At 37.0% G+C, this 18,547-nt stretch overlaps 1 protein-coding gene across 1 annotated transcript in view; it reads right to left on the reverse strand.

The window, feature by feature from the left end:
- DDC (dopa decarboxylase) overlaps positions 1-18,547 on the reverse strand; it is a 49,233-nt gene that overhangs the window by 23,517 nt on the left and 7,169 nt on the right. The window contains exons 4-8 of the mRNA XM_031589167.2: positions 14,318-14,452; positions 10,891-11,034; positions 5,481-5,547; positions 2,806-2,900; positions 964-1,031 (exon numbers count right to left, since the gene is read on the reverse strand). Coding sequence (XP_031445027.1) covers positions 964-1,031; positions 2,806-2,900; positions 5,481-5,547; positions 10,891-11,034; positions 14,318-14,452 — 509 coding nt within the window. The remainder of the gene's footprint in view (positions 1-963; positions 1,032-2,805; positions 2,901-5,480; positions 5,548-10,890; positions 11,035-14,317; positions 14,453-18,547) is intronic.

Raw genomic sequence — 18,547 nt, forward strand, 5'->3', positions numbered from 1 at the left:
AAGGCATGTCTATGGGCCATGTGTGGCCATGTACAGCTGGTAAGATGGACCCACAAGATTGTAAACTTCTAACATTATTTTGTGAACTTTAATTGTATTTGTTATGAGCCACTTGCACACAGCTTGAGCACAGACTATGTAGTTGACAATGGAACCCTGTAGAGGGGAGGGAGTAGTGCAGTGCTAACTCCACCTCTCACTCCCACCACACACACAGTCAAATCAGTACACTGTCACGTCACGCATGCTTGTTCTGTAAAACACAGTGATGGTCAGAAATGTTAATTCAGCCTACTCACATTTGTGTCTGTTTCTGAAAATATATCTTTTGTTTTTAAGCAGACATGTAAGTTTTCTTATTTAATTATTAAACTTGGACTTGTGTTATTTCATAAATTGGTTTAATAAGTTAGCACATTCACTGCAGAAGAAATGGAATTTATAGACTTGCAATCAGACATTCATCTCAAAGAAAAAAATGATCATATCTCTTTACTAGGCTTGTATAATCCCTCTCTTATCAGAGAAGAATACCCCTCGCTTCACAACCACACTTCACTCATGACAAGGCTTTTTGGCAGTAGATAGAATTGTGAGCAACTGTTTTCAAAAATGAAGCACAGAAGGAGTAAAATTAGATCAAAAATCTCTGTCGAGCACCTTGAGAGCTCAGTAAGAATTGCAGCCACTACCACTGAACCAGTCTGATGCATTAGTTTCACAAGAGCAAGGCCACATATCCCTCTAGTTTTATGCTTTGTTGCCCTCTTTTCCTCTTTTAAATTGTACTTGTTATAAAATAGGATTATATGAAATAGAGAATGTTGTAAATTACAAGAGTTAAAGCTATCCACAGCTCTTTTCAATACAGAAGCATAAATAAACGTCTATTACAAGAAAGGTGAATTCATTTAACATGTGGTTTTTGTATCTCATAATATTTCCTTTTTCTGTAATACTTACCACATAGCAGAGCAGTCAAAATTCACTAGGAGCCACTTGTGGGGATTAAAGTTAAATGAATCTGCGAACTGAGAACAGATAAATAAATAAAAAAGAATTATGACAATGTGCCAATGATTTAACTTAATCAAATTATCTGAGTAGGCCTTAACTATGAATGCATCCCTGAACAGGAGCTTTATAGGCAACGTTCATACTGATAGCACCTTACTTATTAACTACTGAAGTTATATCTTCATTTCATTTTGGAAATTGAATTTAGGTTTATTGTGCAGTTAAACTACTGTTATCATCAAAATTTGGAGCATCTGCTAAAAATTACACCTTTCAGATACGTATGGTATGCAGAAGTAGATATTTCAGTATAAACTAAGCAATTTCTCACATAATAAACATAAACATAGTCAGCAATAGCTGCTGCAGTTCACATCAAATTTCCAAAGTGATTCACTGAGCTTTCTATTTCCAAGATTATTTGACATATAAACACAAAATTCAAGTAGAGAAACAAATGATATATTTTGTTCAGAATCCGTGAATCATGTTTAACCATCAAATTACAAATGAGCGGGAAATTATTTTTTTAGGGCCAAGGTATTCTCTTTTAATGGAAATCATCTTTTCTTCTAAAGCTGAAAGAAAAAGTATAGACAGAACAAACAGGCATTCACAATACATTATATAAATCATGGGAAAGGCCAGTTTTACTTGAGGCATCATCAGAGGAAACTCAGACAGGTGAGACTGACATCATGTGGAAATGGCTTCTTCTGTAGGCTGTGTGTTAGGAAAGGCACAGGCAATCTGCCATCAAATGTAAGGAGAGATGGGGGCCTGGAAGCACCAGGGTCTGACTACTCTATGCAGCACTGTTCATTCTCATTTGCTTCTCAGAACCTTCATTGTTACTTGTAAACAATTAACAATTTATCCCGTAAGAGATTATCTATCTTTCTGGCTACTGACCTATCTCCCCACACTGCACAAGGCAAGAAACCTATCTGTGGTTGTTAAATATTTACTTTTATGGCAAATGCTAGACCAGACAAGGGATGCTGTTTCATTTCCTTCAGGAACCAATAACAATAAGTTAAAATATATCCCCCCACAGGAAATTACAACAAGCTTCATTTGCTGATAAAAAAGAGACAGAAAGAAATGCTTTATTTGCTGGGGGTGGGGGGAGGGGTTCCCTCCTCTTCTTTATTAGTCACTATCTATCTGTGCTGTGTTTAAACTTCTGCCTTCACCAAACAGCAATATTTTCTCCACTGACATGGAAGACAAGGACTTATCTGACTGCCTGAGGGGAGCAGCAGGAAATTGAAGTATCCTTATCTAAGCAACTGAATGCCAAGTAGCTCAGCAAGTGAGGAGGAGAAAAGGGACACAAGAGCTGATGGGGGAATATTTCATTTAGCTCTCTTGGTTATTAAACTCTCTCTTTTTGAGATACAGCTACTTGCTATATTCTACATGACTCTCATGATGCAAGTAAAAATCAGGCATAATGAGCACATTACTTTTTTTTCTTCTTCTTCTTTTTTTTTTTTTTTTTTGTAATATAGAATTAGGGTGTTACAGATGTGCTTTTTTGAGGGTATTTGGTTTACTACCATTTGCCATTCTTGAGTGACTTTCACATATGGTAATAATTCGCATACTTCCAGAATAAACCAGTAATACATAAACATAAGTAAGGTAATAGAATATGCAGGGATTTGTAGTGTAAGCTGAAGTGCAGAATACTTTGAGATTCTAGAAAAGCCATTAATATTGGATGTTTCTATAAACAGAAAGAGCCTACAAAAGAGCAAGGTTTTAACAGGTGGCTCACTTCACCTCCACTCCATTTAAAAGATGCCTGAATTCAGGACAGATGAATGCACTCCCAGCATAGGCTGCATCAATATGCATCCAGATGTTTTCCTTAATACCTAAAAAAAAAAAAAAAAGAATAATTGAATGAAAAATAAATTAAGCAGAAGATTAAAAAGTATAAAACAAAGTTCTTGAGAGATTTTCTTTGATGCTAGTATTTTCCCAATTTAAACTTAAAACATGAAACATTGCTGCTGTTTGGGTTTCCATTACTACATTAAGATGTATACATAAAATGTTATTCTTTCTCTCCAGTTTTTCTAGAGCAGCAGAGTCCCTATATATTTAGTTTTTTCTTATTACTATTAAACAGTATAAAATACTAAAAATTTTAATGGAAGAACCACTAAAACATACTTAAAAATATGTATCTAGAGATGTAGTCATTCATTCCTGTGGTAATAACACCACATTAGCAAGAGAGAACTAGAGTTCTAGCTCTGCTCCCTGCTTTTAACTCATAAGTCACAAATAAACACACATTTTTAAACAGGTTTTTGTCACATATTGGTATGTGTATATACAGGCTTTTGAACCATGTGAAACAAACTACTTCTTCTGAGGACTGATATCCAAGAGCAAGTACTAAAAGGGTAAGAAAGGACCAGTTTTGATTACTCACTGCAGAAATACTTCAGCATTTGAGCAGCTCACATACCTTCTGCAATTATGTAATCACCCTCTGCTATTAATCGTCTGTATTAATTCACACTGTAAATGCACTAGTCCATGAACTGATGACTGAAAGACATAAAATCTTAACACTGGTCACAAACTAATTCTAATGCATATTTGTACATACAATGGTATGGCCATTCAGATCTACAGTGGGGTACCAAGGTCATGCAGGAATTTGCATTCTTGCAAACTACATTTTGCATAATATTATTCTTTTCGTCATCAAAAAAGAGGTGGCCAGCAGGGTGAGGGAGGTGATCGTCATCGTTCCCCTCTACTCTGCACTCGTGAGGGAGTACTACATCCAGGTCTTGGACCCAAGTGCCAGAAATACGTGGAGCTGCTGGAGCAGTTCCAGCACGGCCATGAACATGAATAAGGACAGATGGCTGGAACACTTCTACTGCAAAGAGAGGTTGAGGGAGCTGGACCTGTTCAGCCTGAAGAAGAGAAGGCCCAAGAGAAATCTCATTGCAGCCTTTCAGTACTTAAAGGGAACTTATGAGGAAAGGGGAGAATGACTTTTCAAATGTATGGATAGTGACAGGACACATGGGAATAGTTTTAAACTAAAATAAGAGAGATCTAGGTCAGATGTTAGGAGGAAATTCTTCACTGAGAGGGCGGTGAGGCCCTGGCACAGCTGCACAGAGAAGCTGTGGGTACCCCATCCCTGGAGGCGTTCAAGGCCAGGTGGGATGGGGCTGCCCTGGGCAACCTGAGCTAGGGGAAAGCGTCTCTGCCCACAGTATGGGAGTTGGAACTGAATGGTCTTTAAGGTCCCTTCCAACCCAGACCATTCTACGGTAAGGTAGACATATTTGAAGAAATGCTCAAAGCTCATTTGATTATTTATTTTTGGCTGTATTTGGTTTGAGACATTGCCTTTATTTTATAGAACTTCCGGTCATTTATATTAACAAGAAGATTCCTCTACACAAAAATAAATAAATAAATAAAATGCTAATTTAAGACTTATGATGTGATTAGTATGTAATCCTGCTGGACTCCATTGCATAAGCAGGAAGACACTGGGAGCGCTTGGCGAAACAGTCACAATTAGTTGCTATCCAAGGAGTATTGGTATTACTGTTTTATTAGATCAGGTCTGTTGGAATCACCTGAAGAGCAAAATAATTTCAAGCTGCTAAGCAGGCTACTAGAAAACCTTTCCAGAAAGGAGAACACTGAGTCTTTGGGGGTTGAGCTGAGAAGCAGGGAACTTAAAGCACATCATCACCACCTAAACTCTGTTTTAGGCTCTGCTTGAATAAATGAACAAAAGATCAAAGTTCCATGCCTATAAATAGCCTGTTCTAAAGATACACTGAAATATATGAGATGCAATTCTGTCAAATTTTCATCAGCCAGCAAGTGTATTCTTTTGACCAACCCTCTTTGCAGATCAAAGCTTCCCTCAGCAGATCACTAACGCAGAAAACACAGGAAGAGCCCATGGCTTGTCCACTGTATTCAGCACACTGGTATTTGTCCTGTCTTCTTGCAAGAAGGAAATAGCATAGAAGAGAGGAAGGACTACAAATACATTCGGATTTTTGGTGCATAATTTTCCTGCCTTTTGTAGTCAGCTACAGAAACAAAACTTTGGGTGCAAAGGAGACTCAGAGGTCAGCTTTTCCATGATCTTCTCCATTGCTCTAGACAATCTTGGCAGGTAGAAAGGCCTAAAGAAGAAATGTTACAAACTAAAATGCAGTGTGTTTTCATTGAAAGCATTCAAATATGCTCCTTCAAAAACCTTGAGTCAGTGTCCTCAGTCCTCTTTAGTGGTCAGAGACTGTTTGATCTAATATTAGAAAGAAAATTGTAACTTAAAGTCTCATCTGTAAGTAGCTTTACTGAATTCAGGCTGACACTACACAATAACCTCAAGATGACTCAGCATAGCTTAAACTGGTATCTGCAATTTTAGAAAGTAGCAGCTGATAAAGACTTACAAATAGGACCCAGTTCTAGCAGTTTGTCAAAGGAGCAGCAAGGTGTGGTTCCAAGTGTTGCACAGAACTGAAGAGCCGAAAAAAGAAAAAAAAAAAAGAGAAGCAAAAAATTGTTAAGTGTCGCAGCAAAGAAAATTATTAAGTCAGAAGAACTGTCTGGAAAGGCAACTGTAAAGAGAAAGAATAGATGTTATAGGATAAAATCATTTGTTTTTAACCAATACGTGTCCTACAGTATAGCTTTTGTGAATCTAGGTGGTGTTTTTTTTCCCCTCAAAGCTCTCCCATTTCTTATGGAGTCAAATGCATAAAATCAAGTGTCCTTGTAAAGCTGTCTGATTAATCAGTCACAGTATTATATTAACATAAATTTTATATATTTTCTGTATTTTCCTTGTTTATCATGTGGCCCGATTCCAGTCTCACATTCAAAATTATCATCAAAATGATTTTCAGTTAATGCTACACCGGAAATCTTGGAACTTGAGCAAAATAGAAGTTATTGCCTGAACTGAAGAGTCGCAGATATTTGTAACTGATTTACACTCCAGGGATCTGCAGCCTGGGACCTGTCCTCTAGTAGCTTATGTTCATTGTCAAGTTTGCAAAATTTAATCCCAGATAAATTTTTTCTCCTTGATTCATCCTAGAATTCTATTAATTTCTCACTTAGCATCTCCTGCTGCAAGTCCAAAAGCAGGGGCAACACAAATACTGAAGAAAGTATCACAGTAAGAATGTAATTAGGTGAAAATGAGCTATAGTAATTTACTGAGAATATCCAGATAGAACTATAACCCAGAAAACAACTTCCAAGCACATTTAAGCTGACATTATTCTATTTTTATTGCTTCTCTTACATTTAAACATCTAGTCTTATTTTTGTAGCTTCTGATAAAGGCTGGGAGTCAGTTTTGCCTATGATAATGATGATAAAATACACTTTACAGTTTATATAAGCAAATAAATTATGCTGTTTTATAGTTAGAATAGTACAAAGTAATTAGATCATTCATCCAAGGTTACATGCAGACCATAGCCCAGCCAGATGACTATGAATATATCACCATCAGAATTTTGTAACTTTTTATTTTTGTACTTGGGGTTTTTTTGGCTGTTATTCATTTGTTTCTGCCAGCACTGTCAAGGCACCACCTTCTGTTTCCTCTGTTTTTCCCTGTACACCTACAGTTAGCCATGTTTTGCAGAGGTTTTCTATTGTGTGTATATGCAAGTCCCCCCATGAACTCATGAGAAATCCTGATAAAAGAATAAGGAACAGCTACGTGATGCTTGTCCATCTTCTACACTGTTCAGAAAACAAACACTCTGTCTTAGCAAAATATACAAACAGTTGTATGTTACAAGTTCATACAGTGCATTTGTCACACAGCTCCGTAATGGCTAGACAGACGGGGCCTTTGGGTTCAGGAGGAGCAGGGGACTTTTCCGATGAAAATACCAAGAGAAAGAGTGAACTACAGACTTAGATCTGCTCTTATGCATAAATTTTATAATAATAGGCAGTGGACTTTCTGATAAGATTAGAGTGAATTGCTAGTCAGTTCGGCAATTAAAGTACTCACAGCAATTTCACAAGAGAAACTTAGAAACAGTTGTTATTTGTGTTGTACTGCAGCTAAATCAGTGCCCTCTGATCAGTGTAAGGAGTATGCTGTTTCAGTGAGAGGTTATACGAGTCCAAACATATGCTTAAGTCATTTGAATAATGCCTTATTCTGTAAAGGATACCTCAGTTACTGAAATAATTTTGTTGTCCTCTCTGTAGGTGTCTAAGCCTCAAAGCTACTTATTTTAATTCTCAGAAGCCCCTTAAAATGACAGCACCTGCTCTTGTCATGGCTCTCATTACCCTGCCTCAGTGCTAACCAACAAATCTAACTCAATTTGTAACCTGTACAACATCAGGAAAATCACATTTGTGCAGGGGACAGGCTGAATCACAGAAATGGGGCTGATGGCTTAGTATAGCCTGAAGGCCTTCTCCATCACAGGAGGTTGTGCACTTCAGACTTGACTCAGAGTCAGCTGCAAATGCAAAGCAGCTAAAATGCTTGAATCAGTCTTCTCACATATTACTTTCCTGAAATCGAGAGTTATGCTGGGGATAATACACGAACCTTTATGACGCCTGAGAGCAATGACTCAATCTTCTCAACTGGAAGACCTCTGACAGCTTCTTAGAAAGATACAGATACATTTTGCATACTTTCACCACAGAGATTTCCATTTGCAGTCCACTAAAATGAGGCAGAAATTCCAATGTTCTTACTTTTATTTTCTCCAACTCAGCTCTTTCCCAGCTTGCACCATGTACTGTGGGTTAAGAAACATTGCCCTGGGTACCTGTATGTGCCTCAAGAATACTTCTTCCAAATGGAAATCTGCAGTTAGGGTCTTAGAGCTAACACCTACTGAAAAGATGTCCCCTCTTTCTGTCCAACTGATTTGATGCTTCCTGAATGTGTCCAGATATAAACAGCCTTTCCTGCAGATCATCCTTCAGAAGAGTCATTTCAGAAGAATCTGAGAGATTTTGTGCTGGGCCTTTGTTAAGCAGGAAAAACATCTCACTGCAGCAGAATGACATTGGATGAGCTTGTTGAAATATATTGTACAATATATACACCAGTTGCAATATAGCTGTGCTGATTTATGACAGACAGGATAAAGCCCACAGACTATCACACACTTCAAGTAAAGGAGGCTCTAAAGCAGTGCACCTTACCTCTGAATTTAGCAGTGCATGACTCACCACATTTGGGCATCTCTCATTAACACTCATCCAATTTAAGGCCTATCTCAAACTGGGAGCATAGGGCCTAAAGGAGAATAGTATGTAAGCATGCACTTAACCTTTAGTTAGTGTTCATAAGTAATGAAAGGAACACGACTTCAGCACAGGATTTCAGGACACAGCTCCCCCTTCACTGATGGCCAGATGCAGGGCTGAGTATCACACTTGGAAACTGCACCATGATAAATCATGACAACTTCAGTTCCCCCATACCTGACACAGAAACATCTCAGTCTGGTTGCTTCTAACTGTATCAAAATATGTCTGTATTTCAATTTCTTCACAAGTATGTTGAAAGAGAGAAATCAACACAAGTTTGAATTTTTTTTTGTAAAGGAAACAAAAGCAGCATTCTGAGTCCACTGTTTGGCAGCAGCTTACTCTGAACAAAGTAGCATACACATTACTAATGCTAAAAGATGGTGGATAGAAGATAGAAATTCAAAGGCTCTTTCTAAATGTCTCACCCCGCCCTTCCCTCCCCCCCCCCCCAAAAAAAAAAGCTTGATTACCAAATCTTATGTATGTGGAAAACAAACTTGTAATTAACAGGTTGCTGTAATGACAGAACCTCCTTCATATCATGGATATGCACTCCTGATTCTCCATTCACTTCTACAAGAAACTTCAATATAACAACTTCTCATTTGTTCAGTGAATACAAGAGCAAGATTCTGTATAAAAAGCACTGAAATTTGCTTGCAACTGTTAAAGTTTTTGCTTTGATGTTGAATCATTCTCCTTAGTGAAAGATCAGTGAATATAGGGAGACAAGGAATAAAGTGGCATAAGGAGTTTCCTTGGCAATGTGCATAACTTTGTAACCAGAACTAAATAAAATAGCACCAAAAGAACAAAAGAAATGGAAAGGTTTTTGAAATCTGCAAGGCCGAAAAGGGAGCATTAATAGAGTGCATGGATTACTGTTCAGCATGACAAAGAATTAACACACCTTTGGAGTTAAGAGGCCAGCCATAAGATAATGAGATCTAGTTTAATCTAAGCTGACATGTTTTATGTATACAAATAAATGGAAGACCTGGCACAGGCCACATTAACACAGACTGAGCCTGTGCCACCTTTGAAAGCTCTTGCACAGCTAAGCAAACAGAGGAAGAAATAAACAACAGTTAAATTACCCTTTGTAAAGGTGCTGCTGAATGCATAAAACAGAACTTTTGATTTCCTCTTGCTACACACAGGAATATTAATAAGAAATGAATATTCATGAGGGGCAAGATGCTTTTTCTTTGGCAAATGGAGAAAAGATAAGGAGAAAGCATTAACTTTGTTGTTAGTGCATAGAAATGTGATGTAGTGCTATATTTGGAATCATATAAAATTTATAGTAAGATAGAAAAAGTAGGACTTTGCATCATATTACGAGCTGTTACAATATAACAGACATGAAACCTTATGGCACATCTCCACTTCAAAAGAAGAAAGTCCATTCAGCCAACTCTACAGATGCTTTGTTTCTCTGTCATAATCTCATCATGTAGGAAAGCAGCTGATGGGGTGTGCTTGGTTATCCCAACAATTTGCTAATTCTTGACACCCTGGCTTATATGAAAAACATTTTTCACTCTGCTCATCCTCATAATACATAAGATCAGACACTAAAGGTTAATAACAACAGTAGAAAGATTACATTTTCAAAAGGTTTGGTGAAATATAAGCTACCTCATCCCCATTTGGCAAAAAAGCTATTTTTTCCAAAAACAGTTCAAAGAAATCTAAGTCACATTAGCACTTTTCAAAATGTTACCACATGAAAGAAAAGAACAACTGTTGTCAGACATGACTTTTCTGGGGGGAAAAAAGTGACATTTTTTATTCTCCTTAAAAAAATCCATTTCTAGAGTTCTCAGTTTCTAAGAGATACTCTTTCAGCTCTAATTTTTATATAATGGAAAGTCAATAGAAAATATCTTATTGCTGACACATTGCATCCCTTTTTAAATCTATGCAGATCATGGTCTTTATCAAGTTTTGTACAGGTATAATGCTTGGAAATGAGCAAATCATTTTGTTGATGATATATGGAAACAAAGCAGAGGTTACTTCTTCCATGAAAAAAAAAAAAATTAAAAAGAGGTAAAATATCCTTTTAACTTGAAATGATGAGATGGTGTTCTGAACTGAAAGGAGTTGATCTGACAAATAAACAAATATTCTTTGAATAAGAGGCAATTTGGAACTCAAGTGTTAGGAGACCATAACGTTGCAGGATTAGATAAATACAACTAGAAAATTCACCTGCACTTATTTAAATGTCTAGTACAAATGCATCTCCTTTTAAAAGTTTTTCTGCTCAGAACTGCAGCTAGCTGCTCAAATGTGTTGCTCCTCCTGCAAATTAATGCTTCTTTAGCTTCAAGAATGCCTCTAGTTACAATTATTTTTTCTGCACATATAAATATTTGAAATGTCTCTAGCAAAGCTCACGTGTGCGAAGAACATTCATGGAAACTACCGTAATATTCTAACCAGACTGCCTGTTAAACCCTCTCTTAGGAATAAGATCATCTACTCCTCCCAAAAATAACTGATGAGAATAAATCCACTGATGACTTAAAATCCAGTACTCACAAAGAATGGGATAAGACCAGAAGCTTTGTCTTCATCCAAAACTTTCTTTAGGGCTGAACCACAAACAGCAAATGTATCATCTGAAGGAACACTTTTGATCTTCACACCACCGATCAGTGCAGCCCTTTCCACAGATGAATGAGCCTGCAAGGAAATAGGCAAGTTTTAAGACAGCCATTTGTTATTGGAATTTAAGAAGTTTATTTGAATGTGAAAAATAGAAAAATTTCTTTCAAGTAAAGCAACATTTGAGATTCTGGGACTGTTGCTGGTATCTAACAGTTACTATAAAAAGTCTTTCTTTCTTTTCAGATAGGTAGACAAACGAGAACACACACATATACACATTTACTCACACGTGCACACACACAAATACACCACTAGAAACCTTGAAGTATTCTTGAAACTATTGCTGTGGTCTCATTCAGACAAGTATTCAATAAATGTTAGTGAGATCTTTAATTAACATATTTTCAATTAGGTAGAATTGATTAAAAGCTTCAGGATTTGGCTCCAAATCAACCAAAAACTACGCAGATAATCATCATGCCTCAAAATAATTTAGTTGATCAAGAGCACATTTTTATGGTATACACCTTTGCTGAACCATAAAAAGAATATATACAACAAAGTGTGATATAGATTAAGATACTTTCTTATGTGATCATTTTATTTTAATTAACTACTGAATAAATTCTGATTCAGTCATTCATTTATTTTGCTAGGTAATTAAGGAATATTTCCAATAATTCATTTTATTTATAACACATCTTATTTTAATTCCCTGAAAATAATATTTTTTTAAGAACACAAAGCAAATCTCAGAAAAGTAAAATAAAGAAACCACATAGAAATGTTCAAAAGTTAAAAGTATAATATAATAATAATTCTATTAATAGTAAAAGGCATGGTTAGCCACAAAATGCTCATTTAAGGCATGGGTAAACAAGAACAACAACAACAAAAAAACAACCAATTTTACCTTTCGCCTTTCTAATATTTCATTAATCATCAATCAATTGAAAGTGAAGTGTTTCTCACCTTTTCATATCCTGACTATTCTCACTCATAACCTCCATGCTATCCTTGTTGAGCATTGCTAGCACCTACAAGAGCACTTAACAATTCTGTTCTAATTTAGCATACAAACATGGAGAAGATTAAGCCAAAACATAGGCTGAAAAATACCAGATGAAATAGTTTCTGCCTTTCAACTTCACCTATCCATGGAATTATACATTTTAAAGGTAGATTTACTGTTAACTTGTACCTCAACAGCACTTCTTGTTAAAGTACTTTGGTAAATTGATTAGGCTCCAGCCTGACAAGATGTGGAAGTCTAGACACAGAGTCTGCCTTTGAAGTAGAACACGGCGTGCTTACCATAGCAATACCTTACTTCATTTAAGTATACAATGTAAAGAGGTGTTTTATAAACAATTTATACAAGAAAGAATTTTAAATAAGTAAACTACAGTAATACACAGAGGTTCTTAGCTGGTGAGAACTTAAGAATTGCTTCCTCAAGTCCCTCACATTGGAACTAGTCTCTCTATATAACTATAGCCATTCACAAGCTGGCTTTGAATGATGACTTTGGCTTACAGCAAATCTTTAGTGACGTGCTGCTGACCTAGTGCTCAGCAATGTACCCAGAAATCTCCCACTATCCTCTATGAGAAAAATGAACTAAAAAGGAAATGAGTGGGCAGCTGCTTAAGGTAGCTAGAGGAAGCAAAGCAATAAATAAATAAATAAATAAGTATTTTTAAAAAGTCAATGAAGGTAATGGTCTGAGAAAATTGGAAGATATCAAATAACTTCCCAGACTTCTGTCCTGGTCCCAGTCAGATGTCTGCTGTCAGGGGTAATTGGGTGCTTCTTCAAGCTCTTAGTCTCACTTTCAATGGCCTTGCAGTAGGTGCCTCAGCCAGGGCAGCCCAGGCACTTACGTTGTCCCCATGCCTCAAGTAGTTACTAGGAAAAGTCACTGGCCCTGCTCTGTGCTCATTTATACAGAGCAGAACTCAGTGAGACTTCCTGAAATACATAAAAGCTAAAATGATCTCCCGAGATGAATGAGATCTGAGTCTCCCTAATGACCAGCTTTCTGCCACCCTGCTACTGCAGTCTTGCACTGTTTTGCTCTGCTGGCGCACAGTTTTCTCTCCCTCAGAATGGCTTAGGCTTACTTTCTTTTGTGGATTATTGCTATGAGTCACACAGGTCTGTTCTTAATGCAGAAGGACCAGTGAGCTCTGCAACAATCTGCTTTTAAAGGTCAGCAATATCTTAAGGCAAATCCTTCTGTAAACACAAGATCCCCTGACCTTCAGCATACACGGAGGCCTGTCAGTCCTCATTTCAAGTCATTCATTTACATGGGGCAAAAAAAATCGAAACAAGTAGCAGGCTTTGTGCATCACTGGGTCAAAGTTTGAGCAGAACAAAGACCTTAGGGTCCAGACAAAAAAAGAACAAATATCTTGTACCTTTTGAAAACAGTTATCTGTCCTTATATTTACTTGTCCTGACTGACCTCATGCAACAAGTCCTTTTTTCCCTCCTAATGCACTCTTAAATTGCTTTCCAATGCTTTTCAACTAACAGTAATAAATGAAGGCAAACTTGAAACCTGGCTATTTTATTCTGCATAATCAGATATTACTTTGAATTAAACATCAAGTGCTAAGAAATTTCCCTCTATCTCACTGACATTTAACTAAGAAAATGTCACAGCTGTTGAGAGGAGCAACACTTCTTGGCCCTTCAATAGGATTAGAGTGTTAGGAAGGCAGGAGCAGCAGAACTCACAAAACTACAATTTGCTTTAATTAACAGTAAAAGCCTCTCACAGTTCTGACCTGCTGAGAGTTTAGCTTCATTCAGTCTGCTAAATACCACTCGCAGAAACCAAGGATTATGCTTTTTTGTTTTCTGAGATTTCTCAGCTAGATTTTAGGAACTCGAGAATGTTTTGGATTTCCTGAAGTAGTACAACAAATTTGTCTTATATTCATGCAGTGGGCTTGTCTGTGTGCAAGCATCTGCACCCATGCACGCAGGGGGAGGATATACGTGTGTCTATTTGTTTGTGCAGACATGGACACACAGGCCTATAAGTGACAAAATATGATCAAGACTTACTCACCACAACTGAAAATTAACCTCTTGCTCAAATATCTTGATTTACTTCAAGAGAAGCAATACTTCCATGACATTGACCTCCAGTTAGTTACTATTCGTATTATGGTAGCACATGCAGATTCCAGCCCACTTATGCTGTATGATAAGATTTAAGCAAGCAAAACCAAATAGTCCCTAATCCAAAGAGCTCGTACGTTAATTCATCTGCCAATTGAGACAGCCTAATTATTTTAAGCATGAACACCATGATTCGAGGTTTATGCTTTTGAAGGACACTCACCTGATCAGAAGTGTAGGCCACTAGCCTGCCCATGATATCTGCCTCTGTTAGCTCAGGCTTTTCTGACTGTACCCGTCTGATGGTTTTTGTTCTTGCAGCAAGCAGTGCAACAAGGGTGGCCTCACTTGCACTTCCCTGTGATAAATCAAAGAAAATTTCAAAAGGAAGACGTTTTCAAAAGGAAGACGTTTCAGAGGAAAAGCACCATCTTCTTTTATATGAATTTGCAAAGTTGGTAACAGAAACTGCGTTTGAGAAATTGCATGATCCAATGCTTTCTAAGAGTAGGTGTGACAGCAAGCGAGGAATCTCTTTTCGACCTTTGTCTTCTCTTCTGCAATGCCTCTGCTTGTCTGTTCAATGTTTATTCATTTTAGGCACCAATCTTGCAGTCAGTGCTAGAAAGCCAGACTCACAGACTTAAGGGTACATGAAAACGCTCTCAACAATCAGACGTTGATCATCTGTTGACCAGTAGCCATAGTAGTGCAACTGTTGATTTCTGTTACTCTAGATTTCATGTTTAACTTCAATCAGAATCTAACAACTCCCATTCCTGTCAGGCAACATGCCTAACTATAGTGCTTATTTAATACTTAAAGTTACCCTGAGTCAAGAGAGTTACCTTGTAGTCAAGAGAAAAAATACTAAAAAAGCAAAAAAGTTCTGACTCAGTATAGATGACTGCTTTTCAAAGGATTCTTTATATAATTTCCTTTCATCAAAAACATAAGGATACTCCTAAATTGCATTTTGACTTAAAAAAAAAAAAAAGAAGGAAAAAAAGAATTTCAGTTGTTCATTAGGCAATCTGCGGCTATAAAGATAGGGAATTTTTTTTGTATCAACTGATCTGTAAATTTCACAGCAGAATACAAGTTTCCACAAATTACGTTGTAAGCTTTTCTCTAGAACAGGCAGATGAAATGTGCTGTAAACTGCTCTTTTAAACTATAAGAAACCTTCTGTAAACATATATTCATAAATGCCCATATTTTAGGTTTGCATACTCAAGTGAAAGGTTTTAGGTAGACTGTCATGCAAGTCTTCCTCTGCCAAGCATGTAATACTGCAATGAATACGCCTCCTTATATTGAGTATACCTCAGAAAAATCCAGTGTCAACAAGTTAATTTTGGAGTGATGTTTCTTACTCTGTACCAAAATTCTATCCTCCCTCTACTAAAGATCTGTGCATACTTACTAATTATAAAGTAATTAAGTATTTAGGAAGTCTTAATTCTTCGTTGGTAATAGACCTCATACTACAGATTTTATATATGAGAACGATCCCAGTGAACTTAATTTCCTCCTAACTAATACTGAAGTTAGTTGAGCTGTTATCAAGAGACAGAGCTGCCTTTTACACATCAACAGTGAGTAAGCCCTTACAGCAGCTGAACAGAGTGAGCAGGAAAAAGTACAGTCCCTAAATATTTAATAAATGCATTGCCCTGATTAAGAGGTTTTATCTGTCTTCCCAGGGGTGTGGGATTTGAGGATGTAAACCCCAGAGGCTGCAGCAAAATAGAAAGATGAATAGGAAACACTCCTAGCTGCTGATGCTGCTCATAGCCTCACAGCAGCTCAAAGAAATCTTACAGAATAATATACGCAGAACATTACAGGAAAGCATACATCCTACACAGAATGTTGTAAGAAGATATATATCAATCCTGGCTCAAGTAAAGCAGCACTTTTATGTGAGGCAAAGGATGAAAGAAATTTTGTCCATTAACTACAAAAAGTATTACGGTAGAATCCCCATGCCAGACTATACTGTCCAAAACATATTTCCAGTAGATGAAAATACTTCATATTTGTGTAAACTGTTGCAACTTATTGTGATGCTCACACAGCCTTTCAGGTGTTATATGTCTACAGAAATAAGCTGGGCAGCATAAAACCTATCTGCAGGTTTTATCTTAATTCCACAAATCACTGAGAGCAACCTTTCCAAACCAGAGTTCTTCACCGTTAAGTTTCCTCTAGCATCCCTGCATTTAGTATCTGGGAGGAAGTATAACTTATTATTAAAATACTTGATTATGAGGACACATCTTTCAAGTATATATGGAAAAATCCATTTACAATTTTTTCTTTGTTTTTGGCAATGATAAGGCCTTGTAAAACACTTAGTATCTTTCTAGGACATACAAGGAATTTGTATTTTTAATAAATGCACAAAAGTATATGCAGGAAAGTGGCTGTAGGGAATTCCAAAAGTTAAAGCATTAATTTGATATTTGGAAACCTAAGCCCCCACTATTCTAAGGGCTTAATCAGGGCAAATCACTTGGGCTCAGGAAAAGCCTCCGTCTTCAGAGGAGTGCCATGATCTGTTCTGGTATCCTGACTATCTTTCACCCATCTGGTGCCTAGACACGAAATAAATCAGCTCTTGTCTAAATCTTATTTCATGGAAGCATGGTTAGACAGAAAGAGGCCATCTATGTGGCTGGATCTTGCCCACTGGCTGGAAAAACTGGAATATGGCCTAAAAGCAACCTGAAAATGCATTTTGATGGCTCATAACATTCCACCTCTCCCCCGATTCCATTAGTCCCCTTTTTTAACTAAAAATGTTTGCAAACGTGGTTTGTAGGTTTCCTCTATTCACTTGGCACCACAGTCGTGCCCTAGATGATTTTGAGTAAAAAGTCCCCTGGTTCTCGGACCACTGTTTACTGATGGGAAAATCAGGATGTTTCACACCAAACCAAAGATAGGCTGAGTCTAATTTTATTTCACTCTTAAAATACTTTTTCTTTGCAGAGTTTAAAGAAAACTCTTTAAAATTCAAACTTTTCAGCAGTTCATCTAGAATGAACAACAGGATGCATGTGCTCTATTTAGACAAGCTTCACGAAGAAAGTAGCTTTATCATTTTTAAAAGTTGTTTTTTTCTTCTCTTGAATGCTGCATTCTGCATTAAGTGAAGGATGATGATACCTTTCCTTTTACCGCAAGCAAACAAAGGTTGCCATGGCAAGCAGGCTGAAGAGGCAGAAGAAATATCAGTAAGAGCTGATGTTCATGTCCACCAGAGCTCTGAACTGAAATTTTCTTTCATCTTTTGCCATTTTCAAGTGTCATCCTGCTCACAATAACACAGTGCTTCATATTGACATAGGCTTTCAGATGTAATTAAGAGCTAATTTTCACAGGCTCAGTTTTACCCAATACTACAATAATGACTTGGTATTTGCCAAGGGAATGACTGGCAGTTTCACACTCTCACGTTGCTTTTGCTTCACGCTCTCTTATTTGTACCATTATTGTTTCAAGAGCAAGACAAGATCTGCACCATAAATGACTTCATTGTAAGCAAGAACACAGAACATACTTTTGATTCTTGAAACCGACTTGTGTCTGATGAAAATTATAGGCAATCCAGCACTGTCAGCCTGGAAGGGCAATTTTTCCTGCCAATAACCATCAGGCATAATTGCTTGCTTTTACTGGTACCAAACAAATGCCAGAGATGCACAAAAGCTTCATTTCTCAAACACAATCCTCTGCCTCGTAATTGTAATAGAAAAGGTCCCAACAGAGCAAGCAGGATGAGTAAAGAAAAATACACAGGTGTAGGTGCAGGTCCACCTATGAGAATTATAGCAGTTGGGTTAAATTCAGAATTACCGGAAGATGTTGGCAGAATTTTCTGAAATATGCCTCAAGTGGTTACAGCTGAGATCAATGAAAGAAGCTCCTGGTTTTAGCATGTAGTTCAAATATGCTAAGATTGGCTTCTAAAACATAAAACAGACTGTACCTATATCTCCAATCACTGGACTTCAGAAATTATCAAATGAGCAAAGAATAAATATTTAAAGTTCCGTCTTTCCCATGTCCAACATCTATTTTAATTAGGTGAATAACCACAACCAAATTCTGTGCATTTGAATAGAGATCATGCACTAGAGGAGCAAGCCATAGTAGACAATCTATATAGCTTTATTATGCATGCAAAATCACACATTGATAATATATTCATTATCATACAGATACTCTGTTCAGATAATGTAGGCTTTCATTAAGGACACAACAAAAGTTTGGAGGGGTGTTTTTATGTTGGATATGGAACTGTAGACTGAAAACTGTGCTAATGACAAAACATTTTTGGTTCAAATTTTAAGCAGCTTCATTTTATTCTAACTATCTAGTTCTAAGCTTTCCATTTTTTTAATGTAAGGAAAACTTCTTAAAATCATGTCAATTTCTTTGAAGA

This window comes from Phasianus colchicus, chromosome 3 (assembly GCF_987193195.1).
Source record: "Phasianus colchicus chromosome 3, bPhaCol1.hap1.1, whole genome shotgun sequence".
Lineage (NCBI taxonomy): Eukaryota > Metazoa > Chordata > Aves > Galliformes > Phasianidae > Phasianus > Phasianus colchicus.